This window comes from Musca domestica, unplaced genomic scaffold (genome assembly GCF_030504385.1).
Source record: "Musca domestica strain aabys unplaced genomic scaffold, Musca_domestica.polishedcontigs.V.1.1 27, whole genome shotgun sequence".
NCBI classification, from domain to species: Eukaryota; Metazoa; Arthropoda; class Insecta; order Diptera; family Muscidae; genus Musca; species Musca domestica.
The window spans coordinates 8,798,345-8,822,657 of NW_026712286.1; the positions used below are offsets into that span (position 1 = coordinate 8,798,345).

At 36.6% G+C, this 24,313-nt stretch overlaps 1 protein-coding gene and 1 long non-coding RNA gene across 6 annotated transcripts in view; both read right to left on the reverse strand.

Annotated features, from left to right (window-relative positions):
• Positions 1-998: 998 nt before the first annotated feature.
• Positions 999-24,313, reverse strand: part of LOC101901187 (chromodomain-helicase-DNA-binding protein Mi-2 homolog) — a 49,275-nt gene continuing 25,960 nt past the window's right edge. For both annotated transcript variants that reach the window (XM_005180604.4, XM_005180603.4), the window contains exons 2-6: positions 9,373-9,449; positions 8,278-8,527; positions 7,103-7,386; positions 1,824-7,026; positions 999-1,512 (exon numbers count right to left, since the gene is read on the reverse strand). In XM_005180604.4, the coding sequence (XP_005180661.1) occupies positions 1,358-1,512; positions 1,824-7,026; positions 7,103-7,386; positions 8,278-8,527; positions 9,373-9,449 (5,969 nt within the window). In that variant the 3' untranslated portion in view covers positions 999-1,357. The remainder of the gene's footprint in view (positions 1,513-1,823; positions 7,027-7,102; positions 7,387-8,277; positions 8,528-9,372; positions 9,450-24,313) is intronic.
• Positions 15,487-24,313, reverse strand: part of LOC101900894 (RNA polymerase II elongation factor Ell) — a 31,451-nt gene continuing 22,624 nt past the window's right edge. For all 4 annotated transcript variants that reach the window (XR_225522.4, XR_002194299.2, XR_002194298.2 and 1 more), the window contains exon 3: positions 15,487-23,011. This is a non-coding gene — a long non-coding RNA (RNA polymerase II elongation factor Ell). The remainder of the gene's footprint in view (positions 23,012-24,313) is intronic.

A 24,313-nucleotide genomic window follows, 5' to 3' on the forward strand; every position in this document is an offset into this window, starting at 1 on the left:
TTAAAAATCGGTTTTTGCATACAGTTATAATAATTTGATAATTATTTCAAATTCGGTTGCAAAAAAATGCATAGTTTCGATTTTAATTGGCAACACATTTTACAATATTGGCATAAAACTGTATTGTCCATGGTACAATAAAAAGATAAGGTAAAACTATCAGCTGTTTACAGTTTTTTTCTAAGTGTGCCCGACTTCTACCAATTTTGTGTATGTATTCATTGTTTTGAAAATGATTAAAAAAAACATTTTCAAGACCAATGATTGGAAATGATGTACATTGCGGCTCGTGCATTAAAGCTATTAACCAGTTTAGCCATGAAATTAAAAGATTCAACAGTTTGGATCATGTTTTTGAGAGAAAATACGAACATTTCTTTCATTGTTCGCGCCATTTGACTCATTAAAAAATGAGGCAAATTATGAAAATAAATTAATAAATAAAATAACAACTTGTTTCATAGAATTTTGAATGAGTAGTAAATTCTGTAGTTTTACGAAGCTGTTCTACCTACTTATTGTACCATGGTATAGTCCTACTATTTTTGCATGGTAGAAGAATACAGGTAGTTGCATCGACACAGCTGCTGGAACAATGAACTGTCAAACCGATTTTCGAATTAAAAATCTTGAATAAAATATTGAAATTTGTAAATATTGTTGATAAAATACTTATAAGAAAAACCTCCGATATGCGTCGTGTTAGAAAACACATAAAAATCTACTTATTTTTGACAAAACATTTTATAAATGTTGACACATCAGTGTTCCCAAGCGTTGATGCACCTACCTGCATTCTTCTACCATGGTACACACCTAATAATTCTTTGAAAAAAAAAAAAAAACAATTAACTCTGCTGTCAATAGAGCATATTTCATTTCGTTCCAAGTCGAAAACATTTCAAATATGTCACTCAACTTGATTTAGTTCTTTTGGCGAAACGCATCTTGACACCTTTTTCCCGACGTCACTGTAAATCCCAAGAAAGAAAACCTCATTTTTTAAAATATGTTGGTATATTTATTGTTGTATTTGTATATTATAAGAGTTCGAAATCTTTATTCTAAAAGTAGTTGTTGCAGCGAAATATTTTATTCGAAATAAAATTTGTTTAAAGTACACAATACTAAAAAGACTACTACAAATAGAAATGATTCTTATTGATACTTTATTTTATACTTGTAAAAATTATTACTTGCACAATTTGTGCAACGCGCGTACACTCATTATACATTCATTATTAAACTGTGTCTGGTTTTTTATTATTGTTATTATTCTTCAAGCATATATTAGAGATATATTATATATTTGTATATATAGATTATTTATTTTATGTAAAAAGTTTAGAGCTACAAATTAATTTCCTCCTACATTAGATGTATTGTTAGCCGATAACTGACCGGGTACAGAGAATTGTGGTCGGAAATTGCCAAAGTTTGCAGCTGGTCCACCGGCAAAAGCGGGCAAATTGGTTCCTTGAAAACCGGCTGGGAATTGGGGCATCAATTGAGCTGGAAGAAAAATTAAATATTTGGTAAAAAAATGAAGATAGTTTTTTTCTAATAAAGGTAATGCTAAATTCTTTTACAAAAAAAAATCTCTAGGTTAAAAAATATAATTTTTGCCACACGTCTTTATCAAAGTATTACACAAATTACCGTTTTGTTTTTGGGTAAAACTTTAACAAAGACGTAACGCAAATATTGTCAAATGACGAGAAGCCGTTACTACAATTTTTAGTTTCCTCTCTCTTTAGGAGATAATTTTAATAATATTCCAATGTATACGTAAACAATGACTTTTTTTTTATTGAAAAACTTACCTGCATTATTAACATTTCCTGCTGTTGCCGCCAAACGTGACAATATCGACCGTTCGGACATTTGCAAACGCTGTGCCACCGGTGGTATTCTAGCCAATGTGGCTGGCAATCGTGACACATCACTCTTCATGTCCGAAAGCAGCTCCTCCAATTGATTCAGTACCTTATGGAGTACAGCATTGGCCGGCTTATTACCAGCCAAAGATTCTTTGCTCAAATGTTGATGGGACTCGGCCAAACATTCGACTTCAGCAAAACGGGCATTCAAAGACATCGCCGGATGTGTGGGATCTTGGGCAAGGTTGAGGAATGCGGCCCTGCGCAATTGTTCCTCGATGACCAAGGATTGTTCGAGTAGTTTGAAACGCCTGGCGAGGAACTTGTTTTTGATTTCCAAGAAATTGCCCTTACCAACGTCCATTTTGAATGGTTCATTGATAATGGCAAAACGTATGTCGTTTTGAATATCCTGCCAGCGGCCATAGCCATGGGTGACGATGCCAGCCAACAACCAATAGTCGTGGCGACGATGCCATATTTCATATTCACGACCGGGTACGGCTGCCTTCTCCTCGTTCAGCCACAATGTGTGGAGTTCAGTGAAACCGCCATCGGCAATGTTGAACATAAATTTACGTTTCAAGACTTCAAGACTTTCTTCTATTTTGGGTTTAGTCAAACCTTCTTTGTTGTCGGCGGAAGAAGAAGAAGCGGCAGCAACCGATTTATGGATGCTCTGTGAGGGTTTCTCAACTTCGCCGTCATCTTTAATGATCAGAACATCATCGTCATCATCATCAATAATTTCAGTTTTGTTGGCTTCTTCTTTTGCCTTTTCTTCCTTTGCAGCGTCGCTGGCACCATCCTTTTCACTTTTAACCTCACCGCCACCACCATCGGAACTTTCCTTTTTAAGATCGCGGGTGTCAGGCTTTTCATCTTTAATGCCATCTTTGCTATCAGGCGCCAACTCCTTATCTTTTTCGCCAGCTTCTTTTTTGACATCATCTGCAGAGACCTCTGGTTTTTCTTCCTTTTTGTCGGAATCAACCTCTGTGGATTTCTTGTCTTCAGTTTCTCCGGATTCTTTCTTGACGTCATCATTACCTGCCGTAGTGCTGGGTTTGCTATCCTCCACTTTGTCCACCGGTGCTGGACTGGGAGCAGCACTTGTGGCTGGTGTTGCACTTGTACTTGTGGTAGCACTCTTATCTTCGGGTTTAGCTCCACCACCAACAGCTGCTGCTACACCTACCCCACCACCCTCCACAATGGAACCCTCCTCCTTTTGCAGTGACTTTACCGGCTCACAGGGTTTCAAAATCAATTCCGGCATACTATAATAGCCATTGATGTGCTCAAATTCTTGGACTTTCTTTCGGATCAAAGACATAACACCAATACGTGTCAGAACATGCTGTCTGGACAGACCCTCACGTGGCACACCATCAGCAAAGGTTTCGGCATTATCTGCCCCTGGCTCACACAAATGACGCATAAATAATGAAACATAGGCCTTGAAGTTTCGCTCCGATTTGCCACGCAAATCGCGCACCAACCATTGTGAATTGAATGCATCCTGGGGTGGCATGCCATAACGCATAATGGCATTGAGGAAACTCTTGCGTTGACGTGAATTGAAGCCAAACACTTCAATGTTACCACCAACACGAGCCAAAAGCGGAGCCAATGGACGATCATCCCGACGTTCAACACGACGCCGTGCTTTGCGTCCACCCTCAGCACCGTTCTGCTCATCAAAGTCATCATCTCCGCCATCCTCCTCGGAGCCAGCTGAATAATCGGAATTATATTCCGAGTTGTTGTCCTGCCAATTGCTATCGTCACGTGTGGATTCTGCCGCCACCACACCACCATCGGTGTAATTCACCTGTTTACGTACACGTTTACCTTTGCCCAGGGTACGCGACACATCCTCCTGGTGCTGCTCATAGTGATGACGCAAAAGTTTAACCCAATAGGCGGGATCGGAATTCTCCGCTTCCTGTTTGATGATCTCCGTTTCCTCTTCTTCCTCCTCTTCTTTGGTGGCATACGAAGCCACTTTGAACGACGAGAGATATTCATTTGCCCAGGATTCCTTCTCCTCGATACCCTTGTTGGAGCGATCCAACAGCTCAGCCACTGCCTTGTCATCGTAGTGAATGGCCTCCTCTTTGTCATCTTCCTTGAACAGCTCCTCGGTACCAAATCGCAAAATATCATCCAATTCTTGTTTGGTGAAATTTGCACCTTTGCCACCCATGCCGGGTCGTACCACCAAATGGGTCAACATCATTTTACGCTTAGCCACCTGGGTGACACGTTCCTCGACCGAATTACGGGTTACAAAACGATAGATCATCACCTTATTGGCCTGGCCAATACGATGGGCTCGCGAGAAGGCCTGAATATCATTGTGAGGATTCCAATCGGAATCGTAAATGATGACCGTATCGGCTGTGGCCAAATTGATACCCAAACCACCGGCTCTGGTACTTAACAAAAACACAAATTGCTGGGCACCCGGAGCATTGAACCGATCGATAGCCTCTTGACGTAAGTTTCCAGTGATGCCACCATCAATACGTTCATATTTATAGCCTTCACCTTCCAGGAAATCTTCCAGAATATCCAACATTTTAGTCATCTGCGAGAAAATCAAAACACGGTGACCTTGTTCCTTCAGCTGCTTCAACATTTTCGATAGCAACACCAGTTTTCCAGCCGCTTTCGTCAGCGATGTGATTTCATAGAGGCCACCAGCTGTGGTGGCTGCCTCTTCAGCCGCAGAGGGGAACAAGTAGGGATGGTTGCAACATTTCTTCAAATCCATCATAACATTGACCAGGGAACATGAATTGCCACCACTCTTGGAGTTAAGGGCCTCATAGTTTTTGGTCAGGATAAATTTGTAGAATTTCTTTTGCAGAGCCGACAATTCAACGCGTACAATAAACTCCGACTTTGAGGGCATATTCTTGAGGACATCAGCCTTGAGGCGACGCAACATGTGGGGTCCCAACATTTCATGTAGACGTTTCACCTGTTCCTCCTTCGATACATCGGCAAATTCATTTTGGAAAGCATTCAAATCATTGAATTTGTCTCCGGACAAAAAGTTCAGCAGATGGAACAACTCTTCGAGATTATTTTGCAAAGGGGTACCAGTCAACAGCAGTTTATAGGTGATGGTATACGAATTGAGAATTCGGAAGAATTTACTTTGATTCGATTTCAGGCGATGGGCCTCATCTACAACCAACACCGCCCAGTCAATGGAACCCAGACAGGCAGCATCCATGGTAATCAATTCATAACTTGTCAGCAGAACATTGAATTTGTATTGATTAGTACGCAGGCGTGAGGCCTTGCCGCCGCGGATGGCTCCCTCCTCAAAGGACAGTTCATTTTCACGAATGACCGCCCTGGAATCCTTGTCTCCCACATAGGTAATGCAATAGAAATCTGGAGCCCACAGCTCAAATTCTCTTTCCCAATTGATGATGGTCGACAGAGGCACCGCAACCAAGAATGGGCCCTTACAATGCCCCTCCTTGTAGAGGGAATACAAAAAGGTGACAGTCTGGATGGTTTTACCCAAACCCATTTCATCGGCCAAAATGGTGTCCACGCCATTGCTCCAGGAGTAGCGTAACCAATTGATACCCTCAATTTGATAAGGATGCAACTGCATGCCGGTGGCTTCCAAAAAGGGTGGCTGGCCTTCGTATTTCTTTTTCAAATCCGTTGTGGGCTTCTCTGGCGGTGGTGTGAAACGTCGCTGCGGGCGTTCCTCCTCTTCCAGATCCTTGTTTTTGCTCTTGCGTCCCTTCTTCTTTTTATTCAAACGTTGCTCGGACGTACACATGGCCCTTAAATCCAAATAATAGTCAATGGCCTGCTTCAGACCGGGAATATCATCACTTTCATCCTCCCATGTGGACTTGTCATAGGGCAAATCCCGCCATTTTACCAAATACATGGTGGTGCCATCCCGAGCTGTGCGATGATTAATGACACGCTGGACAATCAACCATTCCGGTTTGACACCATTCTTATAGAAACGATCTTCCAAGTCTTTTTTATATTGTTCGTCTTCCTCATCGGCCTGGATACCGCCCTTGGCCTTGTGCCGCTGTATGCGTACATAACGAGAATCGGCTTCGTCCAGAGTTTCTTCGAACTTAGGTGGCTCTTCCATATCGTATTTACGTGAAAATGAACGGATCATCAGTGGATGATGTACCTCCATTTGAATCTCTGGTACCCACTCACAGTGCCAATAGGACATATTGTGCCACTTGACGAAATATTCCCGGGTACGGGATCCATTCTTGCCTTTGCCTTTCGCGTCTTTGGTCTCTGCCCAACGCCATGTGATTATTTTCTCAGGTTTGCCCGTTAGCGCCGGACAGCTACAGCGTGGACATCTCCAATCGCCATCCGGTATTGTATCCAACGGGGGATTGAGACAGAACGTGTGATAGGCCGAAGGGCAAGAATCGCAACACAACAATTCACCACCATCCTTACAGATGCGACAGAATTCCTGATGTTCATCATCGTCGTCTTCCTCGGCAGCTCCGCCATCAGCCTCACAATGGGGGCAAGACCATTTGCCTTCTGGTGGCTCTTCCAATTCGGGTTCTAAACAAACCAAATGATAAGCCCTGGGACAAGTATCGCACAGAATAATTTCACCACCCTGTTGACACACCTCACAATAGTCCTGGTGTTCATGTTCCCCATCCTCGCCGTCGGGAAAACGAGAAGTGGTCTTGAGCTTCTTCTTTTTCTTGAATTTATTGCCAATTTTAACTTTGGCCTTCTTCTTAACCACCGGTGTGCCATCATCATTTGTGGCCCCAGCCTCACCACTGGCTGCTGCTGCCGCCGATGTAGAGGCTGTTGCGGCTGCTGAAGATGTATTGGGTATATCATCAGCACTGTCATCGGATTTTTGTAACATTTTCTCAAATTCTATATCGGAATCTCTTTCCGAAGCCCCCGAGGCATCTTGATCTTCGTCGGAACTGCCACGTTTGCGTTTGCCAAATTTGATCTTGAGCGTAGGAACTTTACCGGAACGACGACCTTTTTTGCCACGACCACGTCCACCACGTTTACGACGGGCACTAGACGAGGATTCTTTTTCTTCCTCCTCTTCTTCGTCTTCTTCCTCCTCGTACAAATCATCGGGCTATAAATGCAAGGAGGGGGAAGAAAAAAATATTATTTTTCTTCTTTTCGTGTCGTTTAAATTATTTTTATCCTACCTTTTCATTCCTCGATGAGCGCGATGATCTAGGTTCATTGGCTGTTTCATTTTGTTCATTTTGCACAAGATTCGGATGAGCATCACAAAACTCACGCCATTTAGCCGTTACCAACATCATCAGCTTGGGTGCCGGTACTTTGGTATTCTCTTTTTGCAATATTGGCCGGACGTGCTGTGTAAAAGCCTTATAGGTTGTCAATTGTTGTAGCTCCTCTTCGGTATATTGAATATCAACATCGGTCACATCAAATGCCAAACAGACATCTTCGACAGATGGCATGCCTTGAATTTGAAAATTATGAAAAAATGACATAAATTAACGTTTACCAAAGCCTACTAGACTTCTTATAGTATGTTTACATTAGAGCATTTTGCCTGGTTAACAGTACGTTTACATTTAAATGGGTTAAACCACTGGATTTGGATTAAAATTGTCATATCCATTACTTATACTTCAATTAAAGCCGCTTAAAGTAGGTTAACCTTGCAAAATGTTCTAACGTAAACATGGCATAACATCCTTTTTTAGGATTTTATCACATATAAAGAAAGAAATTGACACTACGACTGTAAATGTACTATTAGGGGTATAATGCTGATAAATTCCTTTAAATGTAAACATCACATAGATCAAGTTTAATTCTAGGTTTATTTAAATTAAGCCCTCTTTATGTGATAATCAGCTGACTAACTATAATGTGTAAACATTAGATAATAAATTACAATGATACATGGTAGAAGAATACAGGTAGTCGCATCGATACAGCTGCTGGGACAATGAACTGTCAAATCAATTTTAAAATTGAAATTTTTGAATGAAAAGCTATTTAAATTTGTAAAAATTGTTAAAAATGCATATCATAAATATATAAGAAAACATACACAAATCTACTTATTTTTGAAAAGTACATTTAACATTTTTGACATATCAATGTTCCCAAGAGTTGATGAGACTACCTGTATTCTTCTACCACTATGATCATATCAGCCTTAAAGCCTGTTTACACATTAAAAAATCCAGTGTATTTCACCTGTTTAATTCAAATATGAAAACTGGCGTATTTTATTTAAAATTACAGTATTCTATCATTTGACACATTTTTGTATGAATTCTAATGTCAAGTTGATCACCAGGGCAAAGAGCTATAATGTAAACGTTTCACTTTAACATACCCGATGATGATGTTTCCTTTTCTTTGCTTGATTTATCAACTTCCTTGCGTTTACGCCCTCGCTTCGACGACGAAGTATTGGCGTAGTCTGCATCATCGTCATGCTGCATAAAATCACTGTCATCCTCACTTTCATTCTTCTTGCGTTTCTTTTTCTTACGACCCTTTTCTTCGCCTTTTCTGGTTTTGCGCTTTTTACCCTTTTTCTTTTTTCGCGTATCCTCGGGATCGTAATCGTCATCTTCGTCATTCTGTAAAAAAAATTAAATGTAATTTTAAAAGTGTGTTAAAAAAAACTCAAATGTAAACATGAGGTAAACAGCATAAAAACATGGTACAAATACATCAAGGTAACCTCATTTAAAATATTAATATCCAGCTCTGAATATTTTTGTATTTTATTCTATCGAATTCAAATTCATTGAGAACTGTTTCCCATCTCTGATTTGTATGCATGGATTTATGAATAAACATTTTGACAAAGATTTGATTTTTTTTTTCAAATTATTCATTTGACAACATCTTATTGTCAAAATGTATAATTATAAATCTATTGTACATATTCATCAGAGATGGGAACCTGTTTTTATGCAGTGAAATTTGAGAAGATAAATTACAGAAAATGCAGAGTTGGGAATGCATATTTGAAATGACTTTACCTTTTTAATTTTACCATGGTTTACATTAAGATTGCTTCAACAATTTTCTTGAAAAAATACTCAAAGGTAAACATGCTATGAACACAAAAACTAAGTCAGTGTTTACATTGCGTTATTTAGATAAACATTTTATTATTTATCAAATATTATCAACATGGTAAAATTAAGAAGGAAGTCATTCCAGATAATAATACCGATCTCTGCATTTTCTGTAATTTACCTTGGCAAATTTCACTGATTGGAGATATACATCTCTGATTTGTATATACATAAATATAAATAAAAATATACATTTTGACAATGAGATATTGTCAAATGAATAATTTTGAAAATATTTTGTAAACATATGATAACCTGACTTTAACTTCTTGATTCTACCATGTGTAGAAGTAAGTTAAAGGAACGTTTTTTTAAAGATGAAATAACAAACTACTTACATTTGGCTTCAAAGGTGCATCCGAGTCATTAGATAGTTCAGCTTGTTGAGCGGTCTCATCTGCTGCCTCCTCCTCTTCTACATATATACAAAAAGGAAATATTTGTTTTAGTAATTTATTTGGTATTTTAGGTTCTTTTTAAAACAATTTGTAATAGAAAAACGGAACTCAGTGTGGCATTTTTGAACACGTGAAAAAAAACTTGGCATGACTTACCCGAAAAAATGGGCTGGTGAAGATTTTAATAATTTACCTCTGCAATGAAAAAATTTTACATATTGCTTGGCTCCAAAAAAAGAACTTCGGAGGCTCAATAACAAATAAATAATTTGTGAGAAAAAAAATGAGCAAAAAGTTTTGCATTGAAAGGAACAGAGCTAATAAGCGCAACATTAACCCACCCAAGCATTGTGTAAACCCATGGTAGAATATAGGTAGACGCATCGACACAGCTGCTGGGACAATGAACTGTCAAACCAATTTTGGAATTGAAAATGTTGAATGAAAAATTATTTAAATTTGTAAAAATTTTTAAAAAATGCGTTTTATAATAAACTCTGAATGATGTCGTATAAGAAAACATATAAAAAATCTACTTATATTTAAATTTTCTTTTTGAAATATCAATGTTCCCAAGAGTTGATGGGAACATTGTATTCTTCTACCATGTGTAAACCTTTGGAATTACGTTGTGTTCGCAAACCTGCAATATTCTACTATATTGCACTAGATTTACAATTTTACACCTGAAAACTTTTGAAAATTTACAAGATATGCCATGACTTCAAGCTTCTTATGTACTTACACCTTTAGTTTTGCATTATATTGTATATCCTACTTGGAAATATTATATACATTCTTAATACAATTTATTGGCCTAACTTGGCATTGCATAGGAAATTTTAATTATCTCATCCCTTATACAGTAATCATACAGATATACAACACCCCAACTAACGATCAATCTTTCGCAAAGGTTATTGAACTTCTTAAGAAAAATGAAAAAATTATCCTACAAGTAAAAAAAACGACATCTGTCATTCTTCGTTCGTTCAATGCATTCATGTTACAATGTGTGTTCGTGGGTATATGTGTATGTGTGAGCACGTCGCAGAAGTCAAACAACAAGCGTGCTCTCTCCCCAAAAGAAACAAAAATCTTAAGAATGGAATAAAATAGCAGCAGCAGCCGCAGCAGCAACAGCCACCACTAACCCAACAGGTGTGAGTTGAAATCTCAATGAGAGCTGACATCTGGTCTGGATGTCAATGTGATTTTGGGGCTATTGCTCCTTTTTGTTGTCTAGAATAAATGGATGAACCACCATCATATTATTATGCGCATACATTATAGATACATTATTACATACGATGATATCAAAGGAATTGTCAATAGAGAAATAAATATATTTGTAATATTTGTTTTCATGGGCAAAGATCAATTCGATCGTAGACATAGTGATGGAATTGAATTTATACAGAAATTAAAGCTTTTTATATAAGGGGATTGATTGATTTTACTTGTAGTACAATGTGATATTTATATTTTCCTTAATTTGAAGCGGCTCAATTAACCCAAACAGCTTAAGTTTCGTGAGTTAATTTGACATGTGACCAAATCACAATAATGTACATCAGACATCAAAATACTTGGCCACACATCAAACCAGTGTTGCCACCAAAGGAGCTGCATATTACACTCGAAGGATGACAATATTACGCATTTTTGGAAAAAATGCACATTTATCAACATTTTTTAATAAAAGCCCAAAAACAAATAATAATATAATAATTTATAATAAAAATACAATTATTAAAAATGCAAAATTATTATATTATTTATTTATTTATTACAGAGAGTAGTGTTTTTCAAAAAGAAACTGACAGCTTCGCAATATTTGCTGATCGCTACCAATATCATGAATTCATCCCGGCGAAGAAAATAATCACTTGGCTTTTTTAGCTTTTTGATTGAACGATTTTGGTGAAAACAAGCAGTTTAAAGTGTCAAATATTCTCCAGTAAATGAGAATCATATTCCCTTGTATCATTTACTACTTCTTCATCATTTTGGCCACATGTCAAACTTTCTTGTAATTTTGGGATTTAATGGCAATATTTATAACCGGAACTGTTTTAATGATGGTAATTTCATGTTCAAAAGCAAAAAACGGCATTTTATACAACATATTGTTGAATATTCAATACAATTCTCTATTAAAACAAAAAAAATTAAATGGTCACTAGTAAGTTTGACAAATGACCAAGTCACTTTCATCTTCCGCTTGATAAAATGGTTAATGCTAACTGGTCACACATCAAATTATGCTCAATTTCATATATATATATCACACAAATGATATTTCAGTGGCAATCCCAAGCTTCAAAACGCGAGCAAAGAATACTTTTTCAAGTTTTTTAAAATTTCTTACTGGAAATAAAACTATATTTGCATGGAATTTTTTTATCAATATTTTGTTTAAAGTTTTATTTATTTATATATATGTTTTTTTTTGTTACTTTTTACCTTATAGTTTCATCATGTTAGTTCGTCGTCATAGTATTTCGGGGGAATTTGTCTTTGTTTTAAATATCTTTTTGTTTTAATTATATATTTTGTTCAATATTATAATATAAACTACTTTGTTTTGTAACAATATCAATTATTTTTCCTTTGTTTTTTTTTTAATGATATATATTTGTGTATATATATATATTTGTTTGTATGTATGTCTCGTGTATATATATAGTGGTTTTAGTTGACTTGTTTGTTTTTTTTTCTTTAATTTTTTTTTGTTTTGTTTGTTAGCAAAATTGCAACTTAAGAACTAGAGTTTGTTGTGGTTCGATTTTGTGGTTTGAAACTAAAAATAGTAATAATAATATTTCAAATTATGATTACTAATATTTATACTAAATATGTTTGTGTGTTTTCAACATTATTTTCTTCTTTTTTTTAGATATCATTTAAATACCTCAGGCTTGGTTTTTTGTTGACGTTTTTTTTTCTGTGTTCTATATACATCATTATTTCACTAAATTAATTCTTCGACGGAGTAATGAATAAATTGGCCATGTTATTTAATTAAAATACAAATGCTTATCTACGATTAGTTAACAAAAAAAAAACAAAAAACGAATTTTTGTTGTGGTATATTTATTAATAAAACACGCATCCGAAAGCCAATCAAATGGAAACCAAATAATGCCCATTGAAATCTAAATTTCTAAGCTATATATTTCTAGTTTTCAAAATTTCACGACTGCTCAGACACCCACACACAAACTTTTGTTTATTGAAAGAGAATCTAATATTTACTGGCGGCAGCCAACAATACAGAGTTTATACGGTCACTCAGTCCACACATTCGAATTAATTTCAGGGCACTTATTAGTTAACTTATAGCAGTCTGTCCGTTCATGTTCTGTATTTGGATAGTAAAATGAGTTAATTGTACCGCCGATATCAATTTTTGAAAATAAAATATTTAAGCAATTTCTTTTTTTCGAAAAACTTGATGGGTGGCCAAGCCGCCTTTCCCATCACAATATACGGCTAACTTCACTTTGCTGTAATTTCTCAAGTTGTCCAGCCACATATCAAACTATCTAGCTCTTTTGATAACATAGCTGTAAAAACAAATCTAAAGCTATCTGGCCACACCATCAAACCATTATTAACTTGATATTGGTATAGTAAACTGTAACGGACGAACACGAAAAACAAACATTATTGGTCCTTGGTAATAAAAAATAAAATTATTTGGGTTTTGTACTTGGGATTTACGAAAATGTACATTTTTTTGTTTCGACAAGCAATGAATTTTATTTTTTTTTTTTTTTTTGCATATTTAGTGTACTATACCATATAATTCTGGTTTTTATATCAAAAATGGGTTTTTATATTTGTTTGTTTTGTTTCTTTTTGTAAAAAATATTATTTCACATGATTGTGTGTAATTGTTTTGTTTTATATCAAGCTTAATACTATATATATATTTAATGTGTATAAAAAATAAATATTCCATTTGCAAAATATATGTACAATTGTAATTTTGTTTCTATTCATTTTTTTTTTGTGGTATTCCAAAAACTTTGAGAAAAAGCGAAACAAAAGATAAATTAAAAAAAAATACAATAACAAAAAAAAAACGTACGTCATTATACCCCATATTATAAATTGACATTTACATATGATGTTTTACAAGGGACACTTAAACTACTCTCTGTCTAAAACCGTGTTTCCATTGAGGTTTGGCAAACTTTTACGAAAAGCGAAAAAGAAAAACAAAAAATTGCTTTTATTTGTTTCATTTGAAATCTAATATTGCAATTTCAAACAGGTTCTCCGATAAAAAAAATAGAACAAATAAGAATAAGAATTTTAAATTAGGAGACAGATCAGATATATTATTTATTTTATTGCTGAATTGAATTTATTCAAATAATAAAAATCTGCCATTACCAGAGAGAAGTAATATATACCCATCCAGTTAAATATGTCATCCACCTAAATGTGTTATATCAACAAAAATGTGTAATAAATACCCCATGGTAGAAGAATAAAGGTAGTCGCATCGACACAGCTGCTGGAACAATGAACTGTCAAACCAAATTTGAAATTGACAATTTTGAATGAAAAGTTATTCAAATTTATAAAAATTGTGGAAAATGCATACCATAATAACCTCCGATTGGTGTCGTATAAGAAAACTTATAAAAATCTACTAATTTTTGAGAAAAAAAAAAAAAACATCTAAAGTTTTTGACATATCAATGTTCCCAAGCGTTGATACATCTACCTGTATTATTCTACCATGGAATACCCTTTACATTGAGGAAATTTACCTCTTTATAAAAAAATCACTGAATTATTTGACAAGTTGTGATTTCAGAGATGTATATCTTCGCTTTTTTTTTTTAAAAAAAAAAGCTGGTACTATTAATAATTTATTTCGGACTGGAAATAAAGGAGACTCTACGACATGCTATTTAAAGATGATCCCGAAGGACATTAGGATATGTTCTAGATTTTGCCTTCTCTATGTTTAGGGTCCTGCAAGAATACTTTCAGTGGTATAACAACAAAATTAGATAAAACCAAATAACCAAAACATTTGAAAATAAAACGCAATGTGTGTTTTTTTTTTGTAATTTTTTCTTCTCAATTTCTTAAGAATTGCACAAGTGTTGATTTTTTTTTATTATGGGTTTTCTGTTTGTTTTAACAACTTTTATAAATTTAATATGGTTTTTTATTTATAATTATATAATCATTATATTTTATAATAATATAAAGAGCAAAAAAATTATATATTTGAAAGCAATAAAATTAAAAATAATATATATTTTATATATGTATAAATGTAATAATAAGCAATTAAAACACTATGCAACAAATGCTTAAAAATTCAAATGAAAAAAAAAAAAATAATAAAATTTTAATATAACATGTTTTATCATCATACAAAACGAAATGAAAAAAAATTAAGAAAATAAATTAGAAAAATAAACCCCTTCAAACAAAATGAAATAAGTTAACGAGCGAGCGTAAAACGAAAAATATTCTAAACAAATGTGTTGGTTTTTTGCAGATATGAAATATACAACAAACAAAAAAGACAGTTGTGGATTATAAGGCTAGGTTTGCATTTGAGGCCTAAATATGATAAACATCTCTTTAAATGTAAGAAACTGTACCTTAAAATGGCCATCATATGGCAATTGTCATCATAAAGTGCTGCGATACAAACGTAGCCTTATATACATTTACTACTTGCCTTTGCGACAAAAATAGTGTACAAGTCCACAACAAAACCTAACCTAAATGGTCTATATATTGCCAATGTTTATTTTTATGAATTTAAAATTTAATATTACATCCAAAATCTTGTGATTTTGCAATTTTATCGACATTTTCAAAATTTGACATGCGAGTTGAATGTGTGGCCATGTAACTCAACTCAATGTTGTGTGGCCATGTAGTAGTATAAAACAAATGCCTTACATTCAACATGTGGCCAGACCACTTAAGTGAGATGCAGTGAGAGCGCTAAAATTGACAGTCATTATTTTGCTATTCTCTGAAACACTTATGAGGGGGGGCCCTTTAAAATTATTTTTTTTTTTGATTGGAATGAATCGTTTGAAATTTGTTAAATTTAAAATGAATGGGTTTAGTGTGGTGTTGATGGATGAATTGAATAACACAAAAGAGACAAAATGTGACCTCCTGGCAGTTCCACATAAACTATAAATGATATTTATATGGCAAGTAAAAAAAGAAAACATGAATGTGGCCTAGCCACACATCAAATTAACAAGGCTTTTAACAAATTTTATCCAATAATACTCATATAAAGTATTTGAGAGAGGCTTAAAATGACCATATAGACAGAGAAACTATAACAAACACATTTGAATACAAAATTTTCGTTCTAAACACATTTGTTTATACCATTTCTTCTTGCTGTGTTTTAATTTCGACTAATATTGTTTTTGAGTAAAATATGCTAAATTTTACAAAACTTGTTCTTTAGACAACATCAGCACCACATTACATATAACATTCTGCAGTGTGGTGTGGTGTCAGGAGTAGAACGAACAAATTAAGACATTAATTTAAAACTGTCTGTCTAAACTGTCTCCGTTTATTTCTCCTTGTTTCAAATAAAATGAAATAAAAATAAAAGGGGGTTTTATTGGCTTTTGTGTTGTGTAGTGTTAATAGTCTAAAAAAATATTACACAAATTGTAAAAAAAAAATGTTTTTGTTTGCTTTTACAAAATTTTTACACGATGTCACTTTTTGTTTGATGAAAGAGGAGTGCTTCCTGGTTTCTTTCTTTTAATTCTTGGATTCTTTTTTTTATTTATAATAATATAATATGCTAATTATATAGTGTTTTATATATAGTATGTATATAAAAATTCTTTATTTTATAAATTTTTTTGAGGATTTTTGTTTGCTTGCAAATAATGTGTGTATGTGTTAGGTGTGTGTGTTTTTAGATTTCTTTTTCAGAAATTCTTCCTTTTTCTCTATGCATTTTTCTCCTCTTTTTTTATACTTAAAAATAATTTCAACACATTTTGATTGAATTTTTTATTATTTTAATGTATTAAATTGTTTTTTCTTTTTTCATTTGCTTGCTCATTGATTTTTTGCATTTTTTTGTAAATATATAAACTATTCCATAAATGAATTGTTTTATTTTTCCTCTTCTACCACACTACTAGGTTTTATAATTTGGATAACTGAGATTTCAATATGGAACATATAACCCTAAATAGACATTTGCTCTCTATCAATCAAATTGCAACAATCCCAGAGAACTCTTGAAAATATGTCAAACATATACAGAAATAGGAAAACTATATAAAAAATAGCAATATGGAACGAAATGAATTTATCACCTTTAAACTATACTCCCACCTAGAAAGACCTATCAAATTCATCCAAAACAAGATATTGCTTGATTATAATTGTGTTAATATATTCATCAAAAGCAAAATTAACAAATTCGAAAATACTCTATTTCTAATACTCTTGAACTGTTTGGGGTTATTTTTTATCCTTTAAATCCTAAAAACAATATCGAGCGATTTAATGTTCTAGGCTAATAATGAGGAGGTTGGATGTGTGGCCATACCACTTAAGATTTTGGCAGAGTTGCTCTATGTAATACCAGATTGTAGATTAATCTCGTTTTTCACAACTCTATATTTATAAGGCCATTTTAATTTATTTAAATTTTTCTAATGATGTGTCTAGTAAGAAATTTCAATTAAAACTGAATAGAAAAAACCTTGTCTTTTTACAATAAGAAACAACTATGGGAGTTTTACCATTTACTGTCCCCATTGGAAAGACACAATAATAGAACAATTCTATATGTGGCCAGGTTACAATAACAAATTTGATTTGATTAGCGGTTAACTCGCTTTCCATGCGCCTGTTGTATACTTATAAGAGAGAGAGTAGTATTTACCCTGTTAAAAAAAAAACCAAATTGGATATGTGGCCAGGCCACTATAAGAAAGTGTATGTGAGAGGAGAGTATGTTTTATGCAAATATGGCGTCTTATATCTACAAATGCCTGTAACGGTCGATGACGTTGGGGAAGGTGAGTGTTAAAAAGTGTTGCCATATTAAGAAGAGTTACTCTTTTCGATGTGATTGCAAAATGGCGATATGATTCTGACAACAAATGCTAAACGAACATATGGTTTTTTCTTCTTCCAATTCTTTTATTGCCTTTTCTTCTTCGTCTTCTTCAATAACCCAAGAGTAAAAACATATATGAAATGTATCATCATCCTTTCAAGAAATAGTTTATATATTTGATTTTTTAAATTATGCCTTGTTTATTTTTATGTAGTTATAATTATAATTATTATTTAATAATTAAAAAATATATAGGTAATATTTTACACATATAAACCAAAGATGTAGTAGTAGTAGTAATAGTTGTAATAATATAGTGTATTTGAAGAACAATAATAAGAAAGTGTTGTTGTTGTTGGTTGCTTGCTTGTTTGTTTGTTTTGCGTATGCGGGTCGGTCGGTCGGTCGGTCGGTCGGTCGGTCCTCGGTCGATTGGTCATCATCATGATCAGAATCATTAGTTTACATTTCCATTTAGCAAAGGGTCATAGCTATGGTCTGGATCATTGGTCATCATCATCGTCGTCATCATCATCATCATCATTGGAATCATCATCGGAGTTATCATCATCATCGTCTGAGCCATCCGAATTATCATCATCCGAATTGTCATCATTCGATGACGATGATGATGAAGAATCGCTATCAGAATCTGAATCATTGTTGTTATTGTTGTTATTATGATGGTGATCCTCATTTGGTAAGGGTGGTGAGGCTGTAATAGAAAACTGTTGCAATTCTTGCTGTTTCGCTATTGTGGACTTATGTGCGGGTGGTGAGGAGTTCGAGTGCATCGATTGTTGCTGCTGGTGTTGCTGATGCTGCTGCCAAGAAGGATTGGGACCAGAAACAGCCACCACATCATCATCATCGTCATCATCATCAGACATTGGTATCGTCTCTGGCTGATGATGATGCTCATAGTGCTGTTCTTGCTGTTTTTGATGATAGTGTTGTTGTTGCTGCTGGTGCTCAGGATGTGTTTGTTGCTGTTGTTGCTGATGTTGATGGTGTTTCTGTTTCCTATGATGTTTCGAACTCTTTTTTGTCTGCGGAGATGAAGACAACGATGATATGCCACCATTCATGTGGTGTATATCACCACCACCTCCTTCACCACCAGCCCCACCATTCATCGCCATTAAGGGCGGGGAATGATTACTTTCCCCACTACTCTGCAACATTGGCGATAGATGAGCTGTAGAACCATTCCCATTATGATAAGGCTGTTGATGGGGTTGCAAGCCCTGCTGTTGCTGCTGCAGTTGCTGTGAATATTGCTGCGACACTTGCCCCTGTTGTGGCTGTGTCTTCGGCTGCACGCTGACCATACCACTTCTCAATTTCTTATCATAATCCGTGACCAATTGCTTGATGTGCGCCAACTTTTCGTGCAGATAATCGAATCGCTTCTTGTCACGATTAATTGTCTCCTCGTGGCGTATTTTCTCGTACTCGGAAACGATTTGATTCTTAATATTATTGTAATCGGGACAACCTTCGGGCACACCATTCAAGCGATCAGCCAATTCACGAAACCTTAGGCCCACACTCTCGATCTGGGCCAACAGTTTGCGGTATTCATCGTAATTCTTTTCGAATTCAGTCTTGTAACGACGCCTCTGCTCGATGCTGGTTATGGGCGTATATTTGCTAAAATCGAAGCGAGGTGCATCTGAGGAAGAGTGGGAATTGCCGGCCAGGGAAAAGGATGAGGCGGCCGCCGCTATTTGTTGGGTTGGCGAAGGATGTTGCTGCTGCTGCTGTTGTTGTGATGCAGTCTGGGGCGGGGTGCGGGCATTGTCATTATATGACGATGGTGGTGGCACCGTTGCGGACGCCGCCACAGGATGATTATAGGCATTGTTGCTGTTGCTACTATGATGGCCATTACTACTGTTGCTATGCTTGCTAGAATGCTTTTGTGTTGGTGTCGATGATCGCGAGCGTTTGCTGCTGGACGATGATGAGGAGGGAGGAGGTGCTGATGCGGCTGCTGCTGTTGATGATGACTCGATATTACCATTACGGCCGGAAGAGGAGGAAGTATGATGACGAGAACGGCTAGAAGAGGACGTGGACGAGGAAGCTGACGTTTTATAGTTTTCAGTAAGGTTTGGTATGACACTGCTGCTGCTGCTGTTACCAACTCCATTGAGTTTAGGCGGCGGTACATGGTTGCCATAACTTGGGGAAGTTGAGGGTTGGCGTTGTTGTCTTTGCTGCTGCTGCTGTTGCATTTGATGATGATATCTATCTCTACCGCCGCTGCTGCTGGTACTACCATTGGATGTTATCTTACTTTCAGGCACAAAATTATTTGCATATGGCGTGGGGGAATTGTTGCGTCGCATATTGGCGCCCAATGACGACGACGATGATGACGCTGCTTCCCGATTGCTGGAAGATGTACTGCTACCATAGCCACTCGATGTGCTACCGCTGGAATTTCGTTTCTCTTTTGTGGCTGATGCTTGGGAGGACAAGGTGGTATTGGTGTTGGAAGATATGGCAGATGATGACAGGGAGGAGGAGGAGCCTATTGCCTGGCTACTCGTCGACTTGCTGGCTTTGCTACGGCCATAGCTTGGCTGATCTGCCGCCGCCCCTGATGCACCATTTGTGTGTTGTTGTATAAAATCATCCATATTGTTGAGCACATTAAATGTTAGATCGGAATTACCAGAATTCTCATCATGGCCACTTGTGGTGGCATTGCTGTTGTGGTTGTTGTTATTATTGCTATGGGCAGAGTTGTAGTTTTGTGGCGAGTAAGCCGAGGCGGAAGATGATGACGTTCGATGATTAGTGTTGTTGTTGCTGCTGTACGCACTACTAGAGGAGGAGTTGGCGGCATTGCCCAAACCGGAGGCGGTCATTCTTGCGCCAGCGCCCAAACCATTTAAGCCATTACAGTTGGAGGATGATATGGCGTCCCTTTTGTAATGGCTAATACGTTGCTTTTTACTTTGACCCGCCAGGGTTAAAGCCCCATCGTATAAATCTGGCTCCAGACTAGCACGCTTTAGACCGCCACCAACACCACCACCACCACCAATACCATTTGTCATGGTGGCCGGTGGTGGACTCCCCGTATGTGTCGATGATGTGGGACTTTGTCCCGATATCGAACTACCGGCATCTGAGCTATTGGGTGGTGTCAAATTCTGCGGCTTCCGTCTCTTCAGCTGTTGTATCTCCTGTTCCGTGAAAAATGGCCAATTCTCATCAACATCATTCCACATGGAACGCCTCAAATTATAGGTATTGTCCCGCGACAATGTCGATATGTCTTTGAGTATGTTACTAATAAGTTGGCGTTCCTTGGGCGCCAGTCCTTCGTTTTGCAAACGCGAGTACAGTTCGGGTTTCTTAAAGGGTTTCAGGGCCAACAGGTGGATAAGACGTTCACGAATTTTGCGCCGCGACACATCGGCCGTTTTACTATTACCATTGACAGAGGCACCAGATTTTTGAGCCGATGCCTTGGCGCCGGCACCACCGTTATTCAAATTTCTGCCATTGTTACCAACCAAGGCTTTCTTTTGCTGGCCCCCGGCACCCATCATTGTGGGTGGGGAATTGCTATCGTGGCCATTAGCCATCATACCACCACCACCACCAGCCAGGGAGGGCAGACCATTCGAGGATGAATTGAAATTTGAGGGACTTCCATAGCGCTGATGCTGTTGATGATGATTGCTGTTGCCAATCGTTCCATTGCCTCCCATCAGGCTAGGATTTGGCGATGATTTTGAATTGTTGCTTAGGAGACGCGATGAAGAACCATTACTCAGACCGCCTCCACCACCAGGTGGTGAATGTTGATTGAGCGTTACTGATGCTGCTGCCGCTGACAACTTATTACGACTATGATTATTACTAATGCTGCTTAAATAACTACTGCTGCCATTAAGATTACTACTAAGATTGTTGCTACTACTGTGGTTGCTGCTGTTGCCGTTGCTACTACTGCTGCCATTTGTGTAGGCTTGCAGTGAGGCAGCGGAAACGGGCCTCTTCACCTTCCGTCCAATGTCTGTCTGGTTCGGCTTGATCTCCCGTATACATTTGCTCTTCTCCGTTTCCTCGGCAATGGCCATTTTTGTTCGTGTCGTATCGTAGACATCATCGTTGGCATGTATGCGCATCCGATGGTTGAGGGTGCCGAGCACATCCAAATCGGCTCCAGCCTGTTGAATACACTCCAAGGAGCCCTCAACATCGTCAATGGCAAAGACGAATTTACTTCCCTCGGCCGTGGGGCCACCACCGTCGGCTGTGGGAATTTGTATGATGCCACCATTGCCCAGGAATTGTATTGTGGCGCATTGTCCTGCCTGTAAACGTTTGGCCTGTAGGTTGCGTTGGTATGCTTCAATTGCACGAGATGCCGAATCGGTAAGCTTAACAAACATATACTCTTTGGAATCATCGATAATGCTGCGCTGCTGTGACATACCATATTTGCCGGACGTTAGGACAGACGGGCATTTTGCGGACGCAATCGAATTTGTCATAACGCCTCAGCGTAAGACGCAGGCGTAATAGAATTGGGACGAGACGATGGCAACGGCGTGCGAGTTCGAGTGCGACGGCAATGAACAGTAGTTATATTAAAGACAGTAGAGGTAACACCTGACAACGACGACGACGGCGGCGGTTGATGCGGCGGCAAATAGTTTTTCCTTAAAATATTTTTAGTTGAGCGGTGTCTTCCGCTTTGTTGTTGTTAATGTTGATAGGTTTACGTTCAACAAAAAATAAATTTATATTTACATAGATGTTTAACAAACGAATCAAATAATAAAAACAAAATGTGTTGTTTTTTTTAGAGGGAAGATTTTAGTTTGCTTGCTTGCGTTTTTCTTTAACGTGGAAGTAAAATTTCTTCTTTAGCTTCTGGACTGTGGTGTTATGTTCTTTTTAGGGCGGGAGCTTTGTTTTGTTTTTGTAAAATCGTCTAAAGTCTAGAATTCGTCTTTTTTCTTAAAATTTTTGTGTTTGACACTGTGATTCTTTCTATAATTATTTATTTATATTCTTTCCAAGGAAGCAGATGATGAAGAAAATCCAGTTGGTTTCTTCTTTTCTCTCTGCTCCTGATGATGATGTGAAAAAATGTGAGTGGAAGTGAGTTGTGCTCTTTTTGTGTGTGAATGGCGCGCACTATACTCTCTCTCTCTCTCTTCCTTTTTGGTGGACGTATAATAGTAGGAGTAGTAGTAGTATATTGTATTCTCGCTTGCGGAATGACCTTTGTTGGTGTATCCCTTACATCTCTTAAAGAGTGGCTAGAGGAGGGAGGGAGGGATGCAGCTTCTTCTCACGTTGATTGCCCTTTGTTCTGTGTGTGATAATTTGCTGTTGCTGAGCGAGCCTCGATGAACTATACGTCTTTCGCTCTTGTGTGTGGTAGATATTTGCTCTCGTAGAGTATTCTTTGATTTGAGAGTTGTGTTTTAAACAGAGCTGGAAATTTTAAAATTATTTAATTTTTGTGTGCTTCCATTAACTAATATTTACCACAGAAAATGTTACTCGATTTCGAAGAAAAAAAAATTTTTTTTTTTCAATAATTAAAGTGTATTTATTTGTATTTTTTTATTTATTTCTTTGTTTTTTGCCAAACGTCATTGAAGAATACGTCACTTTACCTCAATTTATCTTCCAATCAATGCGACATTCCAACTGCCGATTAGTTCATAAATCGAAAATCAATCAAAGCTGTCATAATAAAGGGATCTACAGTCCGATAATAAGAATTTACTAAAGGACCTTAGTAGCCGTCTTGGTTCTTTAAAACTAGCTCGGGGTGTCCCTCAGTTAATCTTCCGATCAATGCAACTCTCAAACTGTCGATTAGCTAAATGCTGTTAATTTTTTTTACTTTTTATTTACTTATTATTTAATTAATTATTTTTTTTTGTTTTGTTTTGGCGAAACGTCGTTTGAGAATCATTGGAGAAAAGTCACTTTACCTCATTTTATCTTCCAATCAATGTGACACTCAAACTGCCGATTAGTTTCTTCATAGCTTTAAAATCGATCAAAGCTGTCTTAATAAAGGGATCTACAGTCCGATAATAAGAATTTCCTAAATGACCAAGACGGCTGGTAAAACTAGCTCGGCGTGTCTCTCAGGCCATCTTCCGATCAATGCAACTGTCAAACTATCGATTAGCTACTGCATAGACTCCTTTAAGACCTAATTAGAAATGTCAAATTTTATCAAATAAGGGAAATAAACCCTTGATTAGATGACATATAGAAAAAATTCGCAATGCACACACAACTTTCAAGAAAAATGGTCCTCTCTCTCTTCTCATCTTCTATCTACAATTTACTGCTTAATAACGTATCCCGGATAAGCATGGTTTAATAAATGCTACCAAATCTTCTAACGATCTCTGTACGATATTATCGTTTAAATTTTCAAGAGTTTAATTGAGAATACCTATTTTTGATCATTGGTGGTTAGGTGGAATTTCTGTAGAAATAGATTCAACCTTCTTTTGGGTCACTGGGTACGTATGAACGAACATACGTACGTAATATTAGTGTTTAAAACTGGTTTCTGTCCTATTTTACTTGTTTTCTTATGGGTATAGGTGTTCCAAACTAAGAAAAAATACACACACACGCACACATACATATATTACGAACAATAGGAGTTTGAAAACAATTCAAAATGGTCAACATTGGCCAAAGTAAACGAAACTGCAAACATTTATAACTGTTGTTTAAAAATAGATTTGTACCTATTATTCAAAT